The sequence below is a fragment of the Zosterops lateralis genome (assembly GCF_965231275.1).
Source record: "Zosterops lateralis genome assembly, chromosome: 7".
Taxonomy (NCBI): Eukaryota; Metazoa; Chordata; class Aves; order Passeriformes; family Zosteropidae; genus Zosterops; species Zosterops lateralis.
This window is the reverse complement of record NC_139767.1, coordinates 28,372,076-28,391,750: the sequence shown is the minus strand read 5'-3', so window position 1 is coordinate 28,391,750 and position 19,675 is coordinate 28,372,076. Positions and strand designations below refer to the sequence as shown.

General features: G+C 39.7%; 1 protein-coding gene across 1 annotated transcript in view; it reads left to right on the top strand.

Annotated features, from left to right (window-relative positions):
* Positions 1 to 19,675, top strand: part of MYLK (myosin light chain kinase) — a 141,385-nt gene that overhangs the window by 24,784 nt on the left and 96,926 nt on the right. Inside the window, exons 4-10 of the mRNA XM_083864760.1 lie at positions 922 to 1,087; positions 3,005 to 3,170; positions 5,923 to 5,959; positions 7,771 to 8,321; positions 9,952 to 10,155; positions 11,212 to 11,346; positions 16,826 to 16,978. Coding sequence (XP_083720886.1) covers positions 922 to 1,087; positions 3,005 to 3,170; positions 5,923 to 5,959; positions 7,771 to 8,321; positions 9,952 to 10,155; positions 11,212 to 11,346; positions 16,826 to 16,978 — 1,412 coding nt within the window. The remainder of the gene's footprint in view (positions 1 to 921; positions 1,088 to 3,004; positions 3,171 to 5,922; positions 5,960 to 7,770; positions 8,322 to 9,951; positions 10,156 to 11,211; positions 11,347 to 16,825; positions 16,979 to 19,675) is intronic.

Genomic DNA, 19,675 nt, shown 5'->3' with positions numbered 1-19,675 from the left:
AAAAAAACAGAAATCACCGTCTGCCATTTGCTAATGTGTCTTTGTTGTACCAAGGCCTCAGAGCAAGGAGTGAGTGTGCTCCCTTTGACATTAACAGACATGAAGTTGCACCTTTTTGATTTCTTTTTTCATGCTATAATGCTGCTTGATGTTTTATGTTTTATAGTTGTGTAACTGTTTACAGTTTTGGACCGCAGTCACTGATGCCACTTTAGTTTCATCCTGTATGTCATTTCCCAGCTGTGCCAGCCATGTAAGTAGAGCTGGGCATTTACACTTAACAGTAACTCACTGGGGACAGATGTACTTTGGATTTGTGTCCCCTTCACATTTGCTTTGATAATATTGTAGCAAGTGAGGTTACAAATAAAAGTCTTCCCCAGAAAGTAAAAGTCTTTTGCCCAGCCCTGGTAAATAAAGTATTTACCAGGACATGTCAAAAGTGTTGCAAAACCAAGGTCCTGATTCATAAATCAGAAATTACTGCGTCAATTGCACTCAAGAATGAAACAAATTACATGATAAAAACCTGTGAATGGTAAACAAGTAGCACAAATAAACTCTTAGGAGGGAACTATAAAACAGAAAATGGGGAAAACTAAGTGCATACAGTGTTTCCTATCTTTTGGTTTGCCCAGCTCTGCTTATGAACAACTGAAATGCTCCCCAAGGTCTATTCTGTTCTGTGTATGCCAGATGAGGGTGCATAGCATAACACAGTTTAGCTGCATGAGGAGTCAAGAGCAGTCATCACCAGCATTTCCATTTCTTCCATGGCCAAGAATAATATCATGCAACTACAGTCTAGGTTGCCACCAATGATATACCCTTGTTGGCAGCCACAGGTCTATAATGATTCCTGATGTGTGCTCTAACCACATCAGCTCTTCTGTAAAACCAGAATGTCAATTGCCCTTGCAGGGGAAGACTTGCTGTTCCATCTGTGGAGCAGAGGCCGAGCATCTGGGGAGAAAGTCCACCCAAGTTTGCTACAAAACCCAACAGGGTCATTGTGCGCGAAGGACAAACAGGCAAATTCTCGTGTAAAATAACAGGACGACCTCAGCCTCAAGTAACTTGGTTTAAGGTAGGATTTCCCCAAAAGTTAATGTTTTCCTTCTCTTTTGAAATTTTGTGACTTAAAAGGATGAAATGCACATTGAAGTCTTAAGTCCAAGTGTCCCCTTTGGGCATTCACAAGATCTCCAAACACATGTTTTCTTTCTAAGGAGAGAGCTTTCAGGTGAAATCAAGTATTACACTCATTTGATATTTTTTAGTGAAACTGTCAGTATTTTAGATAATTAAAGTTACTTTAATTTGGAAAACCAAGTATATGACTGCTCTGGTGGCATCCTGCTCCCCTCTGCCCTTCAACAGACAAATGCCTTATAGTATAATGAACAGAAAAAACTGCAACTGTTATCAGTGCTTCTGTTTTCTCTTGATATCTCCAGGTTTGTGGGGGGAAAGAAGCCAAAAACAAAACAAACAAACAAACAAACAACAACAAAAAAAAAACCCCCGCTGAAAACTTCTCAGAGAACAGGGAAATGCTTCCAAGTCATTGTCTGCTTTATTCCAGGCTTATCCTTGTCTGTAATACAAGAATTACAGGGTACATCCCCAAACACAGGCAGCCTCTTGCAGGGGAAGCACTCACTGACATCTCCTTCAGCTGCTGGCTCCATCTGGAGTCTGCCTCTCCTTCCAGCTGCTGTCCATTCTTTGGGACCTGCTGGCTCTCTGGGACTCTGCAGTGCAGCTGCTCCACCACAGCCTGGTTCCAGTCCCACCAGGCTCAATCAGGTTTTCCAAACAGGATTTGTTACTCAGTTCTCTTTGTTCAGGGCTATGTGGTAAATGGGAAGTAGGGACTACCAATCCAGCAGTTTGGATCTACACTTTGGTACTTCTCCATACCTTCTTTGCAGTTTCCTGGAGGTTTTATTATGTATTTTGCTATTGATTACCACCTTCCATAATGTGTGGCTCATGGAAATGAACTTGTATGGCTGCTGGACCACATCTGACTACCACAGAGCCAACATATGACCACCTTCCTTAGAGCATGGAAGCTTTATCAACAAGTAAAATAGCACTTTTCAGAACTAATTATTAAGCCTGTTTGTAAACATCTGACTCTGCTTATTATTTTCTTTCTGATTTTCTTACTTGTTAAGTTGCAAGGAACAGAAGCTTCTGTATCATCACCAACCCTCTGAGATGAACTAGTTTTTTAAAATTCTATTAGGACCTAAAGCACCCAAATAGCAGTAAGCTGATAAGCTTCAAGAATGGCAGTGTCTATAAACACTGTGATGTTTCTCAAATGTTTACTGCCTGAGTAAAATGGTAGATTTGTAGTCTTTCCCTTCCTAAACTTAGGATGGGAGATACTGTGGTATCTGATAGCAAGGCACTAATTCTTAATGGGTGGTGCTGAAGCAGAAGCACTGATTTGCTCACACATGAGGTATTGGTCAATTACTTTGTAGAATTTAAAGGCAAGGATTGCCATTGTGACCATCTACTCTGTGTAACAGAGAGCACATGACTACACACACTCCCTGCCTCAAAGCTGTATCTTTGGATTTAACTCCAGTGCCACTTTTGAGGGATAGAGAACTACTCTCCAGATTGGAAGCTTTTGCTTAAAAGCATTTGACTTCCTGGAACAAACAGGAACATAAAACTGGTTTGAGCCCACATACAATGAAAAGAATTTTTTCTAGGAATCTGGGTATAATAAATAGGGAAAGGCCAAAACCAAACTGAGATGAGTAGGTGGCAAAATAGAAGAAAAAAGAAACCTCTTGATGTGAATTACAGAATTTTGGGCATGATTTATTGTTTTGTTTATACCATATGAGTATTATTCATAGAAGGAATTTGGCTAAAGGATAGGAGAAAGACATTTTGACCTAATGTTTTACTGAAAAATTCTTGCTCCCCTTTCTCTTAACAATAGCTACTGCCTCATGGTGCCTTGTGATGTTTGCAGGGTGATATTCAGTTACAGCAAAATGAGCGCTTCAACATGTATGAGAGAACAGGCATCCAGTTCTTGGAGATCCAAAACGTTCAGCTTGCAGATTCAGGAATTTACACGTGCACAGTGGTGAACAGCGCTGGGAAGGCGTCAGTGTCTGCAGAGCTCACTGTTCAAGGTACAGCTAAGAGTGTGCAGAGGAGAGAAATGTGAGCCACAGACATTCTGTTAAAATGTCTCTGGTTGTGTTCTCAATATTTAACAAGAAACATTTACTTCTTATTATCTTCTCTCTCTCTCCCTCTGTTCATTAAATGATGCTGTGAGAGCTTGGAGCATGCTACAGCTGTAAACTGTGTTGGTTCAATGGGGAAAAAAGACAATCCAAGTGCTTTGTAACAGATTCCTTTAAAAACACCTTTTCACTTTTACTATGACTTCAACTTCTCTGTTTTGAACATTGATTTGTTTTTCAGCAAATGGAACCTGGCACTTGTCATTATAATGAGTAATTAATTTTGTATTTTTTGAGTACTAGCACCAGATGCACATTTATACCAACTTCCTTATGGGAGGCAAAATTCTATCTATATTTGTAGAACTAGGGAAGTAAAGTAAAAGAGCATAATTCTAAATAGTGTGAGAGAAAAAAACCCATCTTAATAAGATAAAAATTCAGTTTTTTCAACTCCCAACCCTGCCTATTTCACTGCTTGTTAAGGAAACAAATGTTTTTACATAAATAGAATGCTCTATTTCATACAGGCATTATCATATACAGCTCATTTTTGCAGTTTGATGCTTCTTAGGGTGCCCTTTGCATCAGCCTCAAAATCGTAAAGCCTTCAGCAAGCACACTAAAGAGGAAGTTCATCAGTCAGTGTGTAAGCAGTCACTGGACCCAATTAAATAATTAAATCCACAGCTGCTGGCTTCAGCTGCAGTCCTGAGGCCAATGGGTTACATATGCACCCATCAGTGAGGTTTTGTTCCAAGACTTTTAGTTTCACGTCAATGCTGCCACTCTGTAAGGTACCAAGAATATAAATAACATGAGGATGTATATTTGGGATTATAAGAAGCTTCTACAGTTTTCCCATTCAACAGAGGTTGTACAGAAAGGCCTGTTTCTTTCAATAAGCCTTTTATCTAAACATAAAACTCAATCCCTAATTGCTCTCCCTGAAGTGGAGAGCTTTCTGTTCTGTAATGGCTACATCTGCCTTGAGAGATGATGTGGAACGGGGGTCACAAAGTCAGTTGTGGTGTATGTTTGCTTCAGGTGCTGACCACATCTCTGAATAATCCATTCTTTCTTGGATTAGTGCAGGTCATTAAAAAGGGCACTCTTTTGCAATGCCCTTGATTAATTGGATGGTTCCACTTACCTAACCACAATATATAATACTCAATTCTTTCATTATCAATTAAGTCAGGTTGTCAGAGTGGCTGCAAGATGTTATCAGACAATCAAGTGGCTCAGAAGTACATGTTCTTTCAAAGACATGTGATCTCATATATAGATATTTTCCTCCAATAGCTATATTTTTTCCCAGAGTGGAAGGTGAAGAGGGAAGAGGAAACATTCTTTTAATAGACAGGGTTGCATGGTATTGTCTTGTCTGTAACCAGTAGTTACAAAGCTTCCTTTTCTGCATTTATCCAGTCTTTTCAGTTTTAATTTCTATATTTCTGTTACTGTTTGACAGGTTTATTGAAATGAGGACAGTGGGTTTTTTCCCCTCTCTCACCTCCCTCAAATTTTGTTTGTTTGTAAGTAGATTCTTTTGGTCACTCTGAATAGCATGGCAAGTCCAAGCATTTAGAAGTGGCTTTTTGCTTGCAAAACACAGTGCAAACCAGGATATCATCCATCTCATGATTTTGTATTTTCCCTGAGGCAGAGACTCTGGAAGCAATTTTTTGAAGTGCTTGTTGGTGACTTGAAAAATTTGTTATCTTTCAAATTAATTGTTACATGTCTTTCTACTGTAGTTTCTAATCTTTCTACTGTAGTTTCTAGTCTGATGGCTGACAACAGCATAGGTGCAGCTTTGGTCTGACCAAGAGAAAGCAAATTGCATCCTGAAATCTTAATTAGGGGATAATGGAGAGGTGTGGTTGGTATTTGACCTGCAATGGTATTTCTCTCCTCACAACTATTTGTTATCTCATGCTGCCCCCAGGAGAAACAAACACTGTCAAGGTTTTTGAGAATTCATAGAAGATTACAAATGAGGAGACTGATTGTGGGTCAATATGTGCTCAGTTTTATCAATGCAGCTGATGAGGCACCTTGGAATATCAATATAGCTCAGCCATGTTCCCAGATTCCCCAGTGGTGTTGCAAAGTGAAAAAATGGAATGCATTAGTTTTTGTGTTATTCATGTTAATCATGATAACTCTTGCTACACAGCAAATGGGTTGGTAAATGTTTACAGGCGGGTCCAAGTTTTGGGAGGCTTTACTCCTGTTGACTTGGTTCTGTGTTTTAGCCAGAGGACAGCTGCTGTTTTACTATGAGCATGCTCAGGTGTAGGACTGATTGATGGCTTGTCTTTCTCCACTTCTACAAAATCTGTGGAATTATCATAAGATTTGATAAGCTGCTTCCCAGTTGGAATCTCTTCCATACTTCTCTCCCTCAGCACAGAGCTTTTGAGGGTCCCTGAACCTTTAGTTCTGCAGGGTTGTGAGAACCTGGTGCAGCAATGTCTCAAAGTGGACCAAGACCTTGGATTGCAGCTGAGCAACTTCCTGTTGTCCATATCAATTTCAGATGTGGTGATTGTCAATCTTGACTTCAATGCATTGAAAATTTGAAAATTGAAGGTTCCTAAGCATATTTTTTGCTTAAAATCTTTCAAATTTTTGGAATTGTGCACAGTATTTTATGTATAATTTACCTGTTTCTTCTGTTATATTTCAGGTTCAGATAAGACTGACACATACACTCAGCCACCTTGGTATGTCTTTACTGGAGTACTTTCTCTGACTATTTAATTGCAGTGCACTGGTTTTGACATTTACTGCATGTGCTTTCTTCACAAAGTGATAAGTTTTTGGGGGGCCACTCTGTATTTGGAAGTCAGAAAATGTTTGCTTGGAATAAGATTCTTTCTTGCTGCTCAATGCAGTTGTCCTGGTAGACTCGTAGGAAACGGTGGAACTGGTGGCAACATTATGAAGTACGGAGTTCTGGTGTGGTTCAGGAAAGCAAAATTAAAAAAAAAACAAACTATGTGAGTAGAAATTCTATGCTGTACCAAAGGGTCAAACTTCTTTTTTGGAGATAACAGCGTGAGTGCACCTTGTCAGTACTGAGTTGGTTGTTCTTTCCTGTCATAAACTAAACATGGTATGACCATGGTCTTTGCTGTTGTCTGAAAATACGTACCAAAGTAGGGGTAAAGTAACAAGAAAGAAAAAAATTAATACTTAGGTGTTTATCAAGATTTTAAAAATTAAATTACTATAGTATTTTAAAATTATTTTATAAAACTACTTCTCTTCATGAATGGAAAATGCAGGAATGAAAAGTTCAAGGCTGTCTGTGTAAGACACTTTGATGAAGGCCAGTTGCTTTGCAGTCATTGGGATGTTTAATCTGTCCTCACATGCCCTGGATGAGATATCTAAACGGCATGCTTACACTGTCCTAACTGAAAAGTGGAATTGAAAATGCTGTAGTATTCTGTTTTGCAGATCTGTGTGATTTTTAGGAACATACTTGGAAGTAAGTTTAGTTTAAATGAAACTGTGCAGCACTGGAAGCAGAACTCCCCGTGCACGTGGTTCTCCAGAGCAGTTCTGCATCCTCCAGGAATTATTCACAAAAAAAAAGTTTTGTAAAATGAAAAAGTCTTACAGTTCATCAAACTCCAGCTGAAGAAACCACCCCAGTAAATATCCCAAGTCTCCCTGAGAGAATAAGTTAATCGCACCAAGTGTAGCTAAACAGAGCTGGGCTGGAAATTACTGCCCTTATTTCACTTATTTCAGATTTGTTCCAATTCTGCCTTAGAGTAATTCCGTGGAAGTGTGAGACACCAACACAGTACTCTACAGGTGATAGCTTGGGGATCAAGGCAGTCACCTTCAATGAAGGAGACTTAGATTCAAGTCCCCAGTTAGTCAGCTACTCTTGTGCCCCCAAAGTTCTGAGCAGCAGCTCCACCATAATCCTGAGAAACATCTCCTGTTAAATCCATAGCTGATATTGTTATATCCAGTCAAGTTTGATGTGCCAACACCCCTTCTTCCTCCCCTAGACTTTGGTCAAGTTTCCTATCAGTCCTGTTTTGAAATTACCTGGATTACAGGTAATTACCATAATTAGAAATAGTAAAATCACTTCACAATTTACATTTTCTTTTCCCTTTAGGGAAGTATTTTATGTGACATTTTGAGCTATATTGTACATGACCTCAATTTATTAAAGCATCAAGTAGTGTTACATCGTGGTCATTCAGATCTCATGTTATTGCTTCCCATCTAAAGCAGTGCATGCAAGGTTAATGTCTGACTCACAAAGCATGTTAGAACTTGAGCAGTGGACTTATATCCAGAAAATCCTGAGCTGAGATAGTGTCTGAGCCCTGATTTAATTTTATGAAGTTTTTCACTTCACCACTTTAACCCATGTTCTTGATCTGCGTGAAAGAATCTAAAGGCTAATCAGTTCACCTTCTTGCTAAGAGCTCATATATTTGTATCATTACTGATAATGAGTCTTTTTGCAGTGTCATGTATCTTTAAACTTCTCATTTTCCTTCAGTGTGCCATCAAAACCAACCACACTTGCCGTTAAAGCTGTTGAAAATTCAGAATTCAAACAGGCAACCAGCAATGGGATTGCTAAAGAGCTGAAATCCAGCAGCACAGAACTCATGGTTGAAACCAAAGACAGGGTGCCAGCAAAGAAAGAGACCTTTTATATCACCAGAGAAGCCAAAGAAAGTGAGCAAGGACAGCACCAAGTAACCAACACAGAACATAAAGAAGCAAAAAAGGGACCTCAGGTCTTGCAGAAAACTTCAAGCACCATCACACTACAATCTGTCAAACTGCAACCAGAATCCCAGGCCCCTTCCATCAGACAGGGTGAAAACAGGAAAAGGGGTGTGCAGCTCCTGATGTCAGCTCAACAAACTCCACCTCTGACAGGGCACGTCAGTCCCAGGACCAGAGAAGCAGAAAACAGGTCTGGAGCGTGGGAGGCTGTAATGGAGGAGAAGAGGGAGCCCCTGGGAATTCCCCCTCAGTTTGAGATCCATCCGCAGAGCCTGGAAGCATCAGAAGGCCAGGAGGTTAAATTCAAGAGCAAAGGTAAGGGGATGAAAATTATTGGAGCTCCTGCATTTAGTCAGAAAGGGGTTCCCTTTCTATGTGTAGAAGTGGAAAGCAATTTCTGCGTCTTTGAAAGTTGTTCTCCTCCTAAAGCCTTTTGGAATTCAATGCTGTTTCCACAACACAGTGAAATTTTCAAACCATCCTATATCATAGTGTCCATCTCCTCTCTCATCTTGGATGTCCCTAGATGTAACCAATGCTGAGCCTTCTAGGAGGTAGTTTTAGGCCCTCTTATATGTGTGCAAGAGAGCAAAGGGATGGTACACTCTCCAGAACTGTAATTAGTGACACTGCCCTTGAGCAAAAAAAAATCAGAGGAGAAAATACAATCAGTCACTGCATGTCTCTAGTGGCATCTATTTTTATGTCTCATATTTGGTCAGCCTGATCTGAGTGCTTCCTAACAGCTGAAATGATAAAGTGGGAATTAAAAGGGAGGTTTAGAGTTTGCTCCACAGAATTTGAATGGATTTCAACCTCTTAGGAGAGTAATGAGAGTTGCATTTTGCTGAATCTGGGTAGTAGATTTGGAACACTTCTCTTTTTTTTTAATTGCAATTTTAAAAAATAATTTGGAAGCATTTTTCTGCCTTTTTTTAAAAATAACTTTTACACTTTAAAGTGTTTGCATAAATGAGAAAGAAATTGGTTCTTTGTTTTTCTAGAAGCAAAAAGAAAAAGAAAAAAAATCACACACCATAGTAATTTATTTCATTTATTGATGAGTCTTGCCCCATGAGTACAGAATATAATTTCTATCACAAGTCCAGAACATTTGGAGTGGAGAAAAGATTCCAAAGATCCTGGCACATTTTGAACAGTTCATTTTTCAGGTATATTACTAAAAACATGAATTGTTTTCTATCAGAGTATCTCACACACTTTTCAAGCTTTGACTAATTCATGACCCTGTTTGGTAGGGAAATACAGTCCCTATCACAGAGAAACAAGGAGCTCATCCAGTTCTTATTGAAGCCAGTGAATACCTTTTTCATTTGGACCCAAAGCACAAACTCTTACATGCAAGGCAAGGTGTCTGCAGGGAAATCACAGTGGGACATCCCTCATGCACATTAATAAACAATCCAAGAAACTCTCCTGAGAATCCTTTCTGCAGATGGTGACCAGGGTGGCCCTTCTCCCTGCTCATGCAGCCTCACCTCAGGCAGGTCCAGGACTGTACCAGAGTGACCTTTGAGTATCTCCAGGGTGAGAAAAGTCCACAGCTTCTCTGGGAAACCTGTGCTAGTGCTGAGTAAGGAAGGGTTTGTGTTTGGACAGAACCTTCTCTGTTTCAATTTCATATCCATTTTGTCTGTGACATTTAGAAGAACAGATTTTAGACAGAAGCTTTTTTTCAGATATGGTTTTACATGTTACCAAAAATTCATTATTTTAAGAGATGGACTGGCCAAGAAGTTTTAGAAGATCAGAATATCAAACTTTCTGGCAACAGTTTTGTGTATTTCCTATTACGGTTTATATACTTATGTATGTGTAAAATGTACCTAATTTATACTAAAGTAAATAATACTAAATAAATATATACTAAATAATACTAATTATGAATACCTATCCATAAAAATGCAAATATCTGACTGTCTAGTTTCAGGGAAACCAAAACCAGATGTGGAGTGGTTCAAAGAAGGCCGACCTATTAAAGCTGGAGAAGATGTCCAAATATATGAGGAAGATGGAATTCATTGCCTATGGATAAAGAAAGCCTGCTTGAGGGACAGTGGATCCTATAGCTGTACAGCTGTCAGCCCCAAAGGCCAGACTTCCACCAGCTGGTTGTTAACTGTCAGAAGTAAGTTATTGTGAGCCCATCTGCACTTTGGAAACTGGCTGGATTTTTTAAAGCTGCCAGAGGGTGGTTACTACATAATTTTTATTTGACTTCTCAGTGCAGGTTAATTCTGACTCCTACCTCTGAGAATAAAGTGATGTGTGATAGTTGGCATGCCACTTTCTGCATCAGTTTTCCTTCTGATATATTGTGGGGTTTGTTGTTTGTCTAGATAAAATTGCATCAATACATTTTGTACACAGGCCTGTTCTCTATTAATGCTTGTATTTAATGCAGGCTGTCAGTGGATTTATTGTTGTTCTGCATTTAGTTTTTTTGAAGTTCCTTAGCATTTCTACACCCCAAATTTGAATTTTTTTTTTTTAATACAAACCAATTCTGTGCAGTAAAGTGAATAAAAAGGAAAGGGAAGGAATGAGAATTGTGATTTACTACATTAAAGAACATGTCCTAGTGACAAATTATTTTAAGCTTGCAGGCTGTGTTTTACTGGTTCTAGTTGGGAAATTTTTGTTGGGTCTAGCAAATCCTGTCATCAGTTCTAATGTTTTCACCTGATTTTAAGTTTTGTTCTGGATCTATGCTCATGTTCATGCAATTTTTCTCCATTTGCTGTGCCTGAAGTTAAACCAGGATACCCAAGATAATTTCTTTCTGTCTCATGAGAGATCTATAAACTGCATCCTTAAGTCACACTGTTTCTCACTGGAAGAAGACAGACAAGAGGAGAGAATTATCCATCCTCTTCTTTGTGCTGAGCTCTCTGATAATATGCTGCATACACTTGTTGTGATGGGCTGCAAATGCTGGATTCTGGCATAGAAAATCACCACCTAAAACAGAGCTTGGGGCCTGGCAATGCATGCCTTGGAGATGAGAGAAGAATCTCTTCTTTATACTTGTCCGCTGCTCAAAATGATTTCTATCCCCCAATAAAACATTTGACTGTGGTTAGCCCAGCCATGTCATCTAAGCACACATAGAAAAAGATTCTAAGTGGTAAATCTAATTTCATAGATTTCAAGTAAAGGAGCTGTTTTCATTCTCGTTTTCAAGGGCCTAAAGTTGAAGAGGTTGCTCCGTGCTTTTCCAGCGTCTTGAAGGGATGCACTGTGAGCGAAGGGCAAGACTTTGTGCTGCAGTGCTGTGTGGGAGGGGTCCCTGTGCCCCACATCACATGGCTTCTCAATGGTAAGGAATCCCCTGCTCTGTGTCACCTGCATGAACGCACTGACACCCCAAAGGGCGCTAAATCACCCTCGTACAGCCCTCTGGGACACCTGAGGAAAACCCTTTACAGGAGCACCGAGTGCTGAGCTGGGTCTGTGCTGCTGCAGTTCTGCGAAATGTCCAGCAGGGTGCGCTGGTGGCACGGCTGTGCCAGGTGAGTTACCTGGGCTGTGTCACACGGCTGTGCCAGGTGAGGGACCTTGGGCTGTGTCACGCAGCTGAGCCAGGTGAGGGACCTTGGGCTATGTCACGCAGCTGAGCCAGGTGAGATACCTGAGCTGTGTCACACGGCTGTGCTGCTGCTGGTGACATCACTGTGCCAGGTGAGTTACCTGGGCTGTGGCACACACCTGTGCTGCTGCTGCCGCCCTGTGCTGAATCCTGTGCTGCCCCCACACTTTTGGCACAAACTTCTGGTCTAAGCATAATGATTTGGCATCATGATCCTGCAGAGACAGTACCTTGCCCTGATGACACAGCTGAAGAGTCAAGTTTTCTTAACTTCCTTTTAATATCAGTTAGGCCTAAAGTGTTTTGCTTCAATTCTAAATGATTTCAGAAATTCAGGCACTACATGCTTTGGCTAAGGACTCTTTCCATTTAGACCCATATCTGTAAAACACTAGAAAAATTTATTCAGCTTAACTCTTGATCACATCTTTTACACCTGAAGTGCAGTTGATGTTTTTTCCCCAGACTCTCTCAGGCTATCTAGCTTTGTGTGTGTGTGTGTGTGGTTACAAAGAGTAGCATACTTTGCCATAAAGACGTTTGCTCCAGGTTTATTTTAAAATTAATTATTTGCACATGATCTCTGTTTTCCTTTAGCTATTCAGAGTAAATGGGCTAACTGAAAAGGGTGGCAGGGCAAATGAACCGTGACCCTGAGATTGGTATGTTCCCACAGCCTGGGCTGGTCCCCTTCCCAATAACTCCATGTCTAGAATAGAAAGGCCAGCGCTTTATTTACAACACAAAACATGTGAGCAAAGGTTCTGACACTCTCCTGTTGGACGTAATTTGTTTCTCTCTCTGAAGGCTATGCTGAAGTCCCTCCTTTGCAGATGTGAGTAGAATCTGTTTGGCTGTGCAAGAATTGCCTTGCAGCTCAGGAGCAACTCTGAGTCAGTCATTTCATGTTCATATTCCAAGGTACCCTTCCTTCTACTGCACCCTTAGACATTGACTGATGTAGTTGTACTCAATTATCTTCACATACAGAGTATCTTCCTGTCTCAGATGACTGACTTTGGGTTGATTTTCAAATGACTTACAGCTCATCAAGCACAGATATATGGATGGTCTCCATTTATGTAGCTATGTTCTAATCAGAACACTGTTGTCTCCTGGAAAACAAAGCCTAGAGATAAATAAACCTCATCTTTCTGTGATGCACTGTGCCCCCCCCCTGCCTTTTTTTCAGGTAATTTATTTTTTATTGGCCATTCTTCCCACTAAATGCATATGTCTGCCCCTGTTCAGGTATAATGATGTTTACTAATGATGTTTACATTGCATCCAAGCTTCTAAATGCAATTGCCTCAATATCACAATGTAGGTGTTTTTTTGGTTTTTTTTAGTTAGCTGGATTTCAAACCATTAGAGTTCTGTGAGAGTCAGTGCATTAACTCTGCTCTTTAATCAAACAGCAGTGATGAGTCTGCGTAACAGAAGCACAAGAAACTCTCATAATAATAAAAGTTAGACACATCATATATTACTCAGAAGACACAAGCACACGATTTTCATTCCAGGCTGCTGAAACATATCACTATAGTTTAAAGCTTTTCTGTCTTGCACAGGATTGTGAGACATAACTGTTTATATATGATTTTGATACAAACGCAAAGGGATTTTAAACAGTTGTTTAATGTTGATAATTCCATGTACACTCCTAGGGTTATTATTTTACTTAAGGATCAGATTGGCTGTTTGTGATACCCACTTGAATGAAAACATTTCCTTCCTGTCTACCATCTAGCTACATACTGCAAACCCCTCGTATTTATATCTCTGATCAAATAAAGGAGAAAGTTGTGGAATATTACTCCAAGCAGACATTACAGTGCTTTTTGGCAAAATGACATGGTGGAGTCTTTCATCAACTGGCCACATGAAGAAAATAATATATTCACAGTATACACTTGTAGGCAGGCAGACCAATTCTGTTTTAAAAATAAAAGGTGTATTAGCATCTGCTCTCCATGTTTGGAATATAAAGCTCTTTATATTCACAACTGAACTCTGCTAGGACAGAAGAAAAAGCAGTGTGCTGTGAGCAATCCCAGTACTGTTCAAAATACAGCGCTTTTGCAGAACTCTATAGAAATAAAAATCACATGGAACAGCATGGATAAAGTTCACTAGAAAATATCAAATGCAAATTGTCTTCCAAGCGTGACAATGATAACAAACCAGAATTAATTTGAGCAGAATAGTAAGGAAAGAATACATATCTTGGTGAAATAATGGATGTGAAGACCAGGTTATGAATCATAAGAAACATGAACAGAAAGCTGCTTTGAGAAACAAATAAGAAAAAAGAAAGGCAGCAGAACCTGCTCTCTCCCAGGCTGGGAGATTTCCAGTTTGCCTTCCCCAATCTCCAAGGAATCCACACCACCTGAGACCTGAAAGCCTTGCAACAACTTCTTGTACAATGCTACATCCGAGTACAACTTTAGACACTAAGAATGTTTACCAGCTGTGACTACATACCAATTCAAAACATTTTCCAAGGATTACACAGGTTGACCTCTTCTTCAGGTCAAGTGATACAAAAAATAGATATGTATATTCTGCATTGTCTGTAATTACTTCTTACCATCTGTAAGGATGAGTAGTTTTTCCATATTCACAGAGAGAAAAAAGAATTACCTGACTGAACTATGAATTTCATCTGAGCTCTTACTCTTCTCTGCAAATCTACCATTAAAGCTTTTTTCCCAACTTTTTCAAGATTGTTCTTTTCTCCTTTTGTTCTCCGTCTACGTTTTGTTTAAGTTTCTTTCTGAATTTTCACTGATTTACTGCCAACTTCCCTGAAAGTAAAATCCTTCTGTTTTAGTTCTGTCCTCACCAAAGCCTTATCAATAACTTCTTGTGTGTGCTTGTGGTGACAATACTTCAGAGTGTAACTCCAATTTACTTTATCTTTTTAAAATACTTCTAGCTAGCTTCTTTTTCAATTGCAGGAATAAATATGACTGCTTTAAGTAACTTTTTATTCATATTGCTTTCTGTGTGGGATTTTTTTTCTCCCTAAGTTGAATTGAACCTCTTTCTGCTGAATTTAAGAACAATATGATGATGACTTTAGCATAACAATTCTCTGAGTAGTGTTTGGTTTTAGGATAGCTTTGTGATTTGTCCAGAAAGCTTTTAATAAATGGGCCAGGGGAAACTTTCCTTTCTTCAGGCATAACATGCCAGCAGAAAGGTATTTTTTGTTATTGTTCCTGCTGCCAAGCTGTCCTGGAGATTCGACTGTTCTGCCTCTGGAGAAGGGAACGTTTCACTACTGGGAGAGTTGTTTTTATTACATCAAAATATAAGTACTGTGGATGTAGCTTAGAATCTTGCTGCGTGTTATTCCTACAGGCTGATAGGCTTATGTTCTTTTTCTGGAGTCTAATGAAAAGGCTATTCTGTAGGTGAATTCACTATATTTTGACTAATATTAAAAAATAGCCACTTTTGTTGGGAGCTGAAGTGAATAAGAGCCCTGGCAAAATTCGAGGACATGGTAAAGAAGTTCTCATTTTGCTTTTCCATGCAGAGCACTTACCCTATTCATCTGGTTACTTACAACAGAAATACAAAGGCATTGTTCTGCTTTTCGTGAAGCAGCTTTTATCCCGGGTGTGTTTCTGATATGGCATCATGGCATCATTTATCACCACTAATGTCAGAATGCCAGGCAAGGACCCTGTCAGGTTCCACATTCTATAGTTGGACCAAAAAGGCAGTCCAGTGCCCCTTCTCCTCTAACAGAAAGCTTTGTCTCCTTGGGCTTGAGCTCTACCTGTACTTATTTGAATGTAGTGCTGTTCCCACATGCAGAAACACTGTGGTTTAGTGTAATACTTCCAACAGTCTATGTGTGACTGAGTGAAAATGAGCTCAGAGGAGCCAATAATTAGAATATGTGACCTGTGACAAAGGTTGGAGAGATTTGATTCTAAAATTCTTCCAGGTAGTTGATTAAATACTCACCCAAAATTTTCATGCAATAGAAAATTTGCTTACTTTACAGATGGCTTACAAGCAAAGGATGAAGATCATCTACCACATTTTATAATATATGCAAGTATTGGATGATGCTGATTTTGGTACATGTTTGTATTTCAGAATGAAACTTTGTATGCATGTAGATAGTACACAGATAATAATTGCCTTCTGAAGTTGGCTTCCTTTGAAAATCAGAGATGAGAGGAAAGTCTGTCCCATCATATAATTTATCATGCTCATAGTGCAGAACTGGTTCATGAAAACCCCAGTGCTGGCTCCTTTAAAATTATTTTGGTATTGAAATAAATTTCCATCTCTTTTGACCACCAACTCCCAAGCGACAGACATCTTCAGATCAGTCCTGCACAATTTCTCTGCTGTGACTGTGATTTCTATTTCCAGCATGATGTTTATGCACAGGTATAAGACTGTCTTAAGTATTGCATACACTGGGAAAGCAACCAGAGATGAGTCAGTAGTGGAAAATATTTAATATTGGGAAAACACATTGCAGAAGCATTTCAGAAAGTAAGGCTGAGACTGATGATGCTTCCTGAAACAAGAGCAAAACAATTTTAAGCACCTATACTAATATTTAAGCATGTCAAACTAATTGAAGGAACCAGTTTCTTAAAATGAACTTCTTTAATAGTCACTTCACCGCAGTTGAGACTGCACCCTTCTGTTACTGGCTATACTGTAGTGTAGATTGACTGCCTCTGTAAAGCAGCTTCTTGGCACCATTGTAGATTTTACTGTCTCTATTGAAATGTTTTCCACTACCAAGTTCCCCTTGGAGGACTTCAAGTGCTTCTCCATTCCCAACAGATTTTGCACATCTAGCTTCATCTGCATTTTGTCTAGTTTCAGGCAACTTACAAGGCGGAGACCACATCTGAAACAAACACACACTTCTTGTCTTATCCACCTCAAAGAGAATCAAATATAAACTTTTATCTTTTTGCTGCTACTCAAGGTAGCTTGCAGTGAATCTGGTGGTGAGGTTTGTCTGACATCCATGTTGTGCTTTTGTGCTTGGGATGCTGCTGGTTGCAGTCACTAGAGAGCAGTGGCTGTGCACAGAGTGGGATTTGGCTCTGCACTTTCATAGGCTGGCTGGTGTCAGCCATCCAGATTTCACTGAAAACTAAAGTGCTTTTGAAATTTGTGGCTGACAAAATAAGTCAATTCACTTCCTTTCTGTCTGCAGACCAGCCAATTCAATATGCCCATTCCACCTTTGAAGATGGAGTTGCAAAACTGACTGTCCAAGATGCCCTACCAGAAGATGATGGAATTTATACCTGTCTGGCCGAAAACAACACAGGACAGGCATCTTGCAGTGCTCAGGTCACAGTCAAAGGTGAATATCTCAGACTACTGTAATTACTACAAACGTATAATATTTTTTAACTCAAATAACTTTGGATCCTTAACAGAGGTGATTGTAAGTAGAGTCCTTGTTTTTGCCAAGCTTTTGTCAGCTGGGTATCTCTTCTCCCCCTTGGAGGTGTGTGCAACTTAAGTGCTTAAGGACTGTGTAGTGTAAAGTAATAAGCATGTTTCAGAAAAAGGTATTAGTGCTTTGACCTTCCCAAGGGCTTAGCGTGCAGAGCAGTGTGGTTGTTCTGGAAAAGGTTTACCAGTGTAAGAAAGGACTGGGACTGCTGAAAAAAACCCACTGCACTATCACCAATATCACCCATCAGAGAGGAGGCAGATGCTACTTCTTTCTCCTGAAAGGCAGAGCAGAGACCAGTGCTAGGGACTGCAGTTATGATAGTAAATGCCAATATTCTTGTTCTTTTACCAGGATTTAACAGATATAATTCTGAACAGGCATCTATCAGCTAACTGGGGACTGTATAACTCTAAATAAGTGGAATTTTGGTAGTAAAAGTACCAGAGCAACGTTGTAGTAAGCAATTGAGGTGACCTGTTGCTCAGAAATCTGAGTGCTGATTTGACAGAATTGATTTGTTCATGAAAGTCATAATTCTGTACTAGAATCTCAACAAACACATTCTAAAAGACCAGAGTTCAAAATGCAGACAGATGACAGATTTCCATGGATAAATTCAACATTGAGGTAGAATCCATCAATAGCATGGTCTTTATTCTTTCAATCTCCCCTGGCATCAGTCTGTACAGGTGTTTTGTTTCATGGCCTGATGATTATCCCCTCCTGCCTCTCTCTTCAATCCCCCTCCCTCAGACTCTCCCCCCCTGTACAATCAACCCTGTATTTGGTATTTTTCGCCTGCAAATGATTTTTCCCCAGAGTTAAAATAGTTTTTCACTGTCTGTCCAACAGACTGCTGAGTGACAGCTGCCAAGGGAACCATTCATTTTGTTTATGACTAAATAATACCTGCCCTAAATTTGTACACTCAGTTTGATGGGAAATGTAGCCTGATCCATGGGATCTCAAGATTTGTCTTTGTTTACCAGTGTTCTAGGCTGTTTGTATACAGCTCTTTAGTGCTATGCCTGCCCCTATTCTGTCTGTATGACAAGGCCAAAATAAAAACAATTCTGACAAACCTGTGAGTTAATTTCTTGATCACCAAATTGAAAATACAGTCATCCCCTTTTCATCCTCCCCTCATGAAAAATGGCACGAAGTAAGAAAACATCAATTTAAAATAAGCCTGAAACTAATCTGTTCTCAAAGTTATCATTTATGATTTCTCTGAACCTTTCCTCTGCCTTAGTTAAGGGCCAATGAAGAGTGGTCCACCTCAAGGGAGCTGTTTTTGACCTGAGGCTTTCTGATCCTTGACTGGGACTCAGAAACCAAAGGGACAGTCCCCTCTTACTGAGCATTTCTGAGTTAGTTCAGGGCTGACAGGCAATGCTAACGTGGGAGCAGTAGTGAGAGAGCCTTTCCCTGGGCTCTGCTGAGCTATTTCAGGCCACACAGTCACTGTTGGACTATGTTGGATTCCTCCTGCACTTTACACAGTCTGGGGCTATTAGGCTGCACTGCCACCATCATGGGGATGAGTTACTCTCATCTGCATCCCATTCTATTTTCTAGGAGTCATGGAGTAGGGAGGGGGAAGAGTAAGAGCAGAATTAGGAACATACATGATAGGCTGTAAAACTACATGTACAATATTTTTACAGTTTTAGCTATCCTGTCTTCTTCTTCCCTAAGACTCATTATATCCCTGTTGCCATGAGGATTACAGTAACTTTCCCCAAAAATCAAATCAGTGTGGATTTTTCTGCCAAAAATAGTACCAAATTTAAAAGCTAATTTCCAAATCTCTTATCTGTTTGTGTATATTTATCCATCAGAACCTCTATCAAAAGCTTATTGACATTAGAATTCTCTGAGTCTCTGAATGCTGCTACTAAGGCTTCTCTAAATGCTCGGCCTGTCCAAACAGATTATAACAGAAAATGATTGCATGTGCAGAAAGGGATAAAACTTTAAAAATCTTCTCCTGACTAAACACTGGTTTTTGGAATAAAGTCCATAAAATTGTTTCTGAATTGTAACCCATCTTTGTCCTTTTTTGTCTCCAAGATGATTAAAGGATGTCAAGTTTCCTGCAGTGCTGTTTGTTCATTCATTGTTAGAGAAATATTTTCCTTTTGTATGTGAGAAGTAATCCATATTTAATCCAAGAAGGAATGGATATTCTTGGCATATCATCAGTATCAGACCAGTGTCAGAATTCAGATTTTCCTTTACTTGCTTCTGTGTTCCTTGGACACATCTCTGTCTAGGTCTACATTTCACTTCATGCTGCCATTTTTGGCTCTGCTATTCTGCTGCAGCAGGGATCCCATGAAGGGACATATCTACTCTGATTATTGGGGAAATTTTACCTGGAGTGAATAGCCTATCTTAACAGTAAAACTCAATTTTATTTTTCTAAATGAAATTCAGCTCACAGATAACTCAGACAAGTTAGCAGCAAGGATAGTGAGTGTCAAACTGTTCAGTTCACATCTGAATTGCAGTACAAGATGATCCTTAACCTGCTAGTAGGTCACAGCTGTTACCTAGCCAATCAACTTCTGTGCATTCTTTGCCTTTTTGACGGTC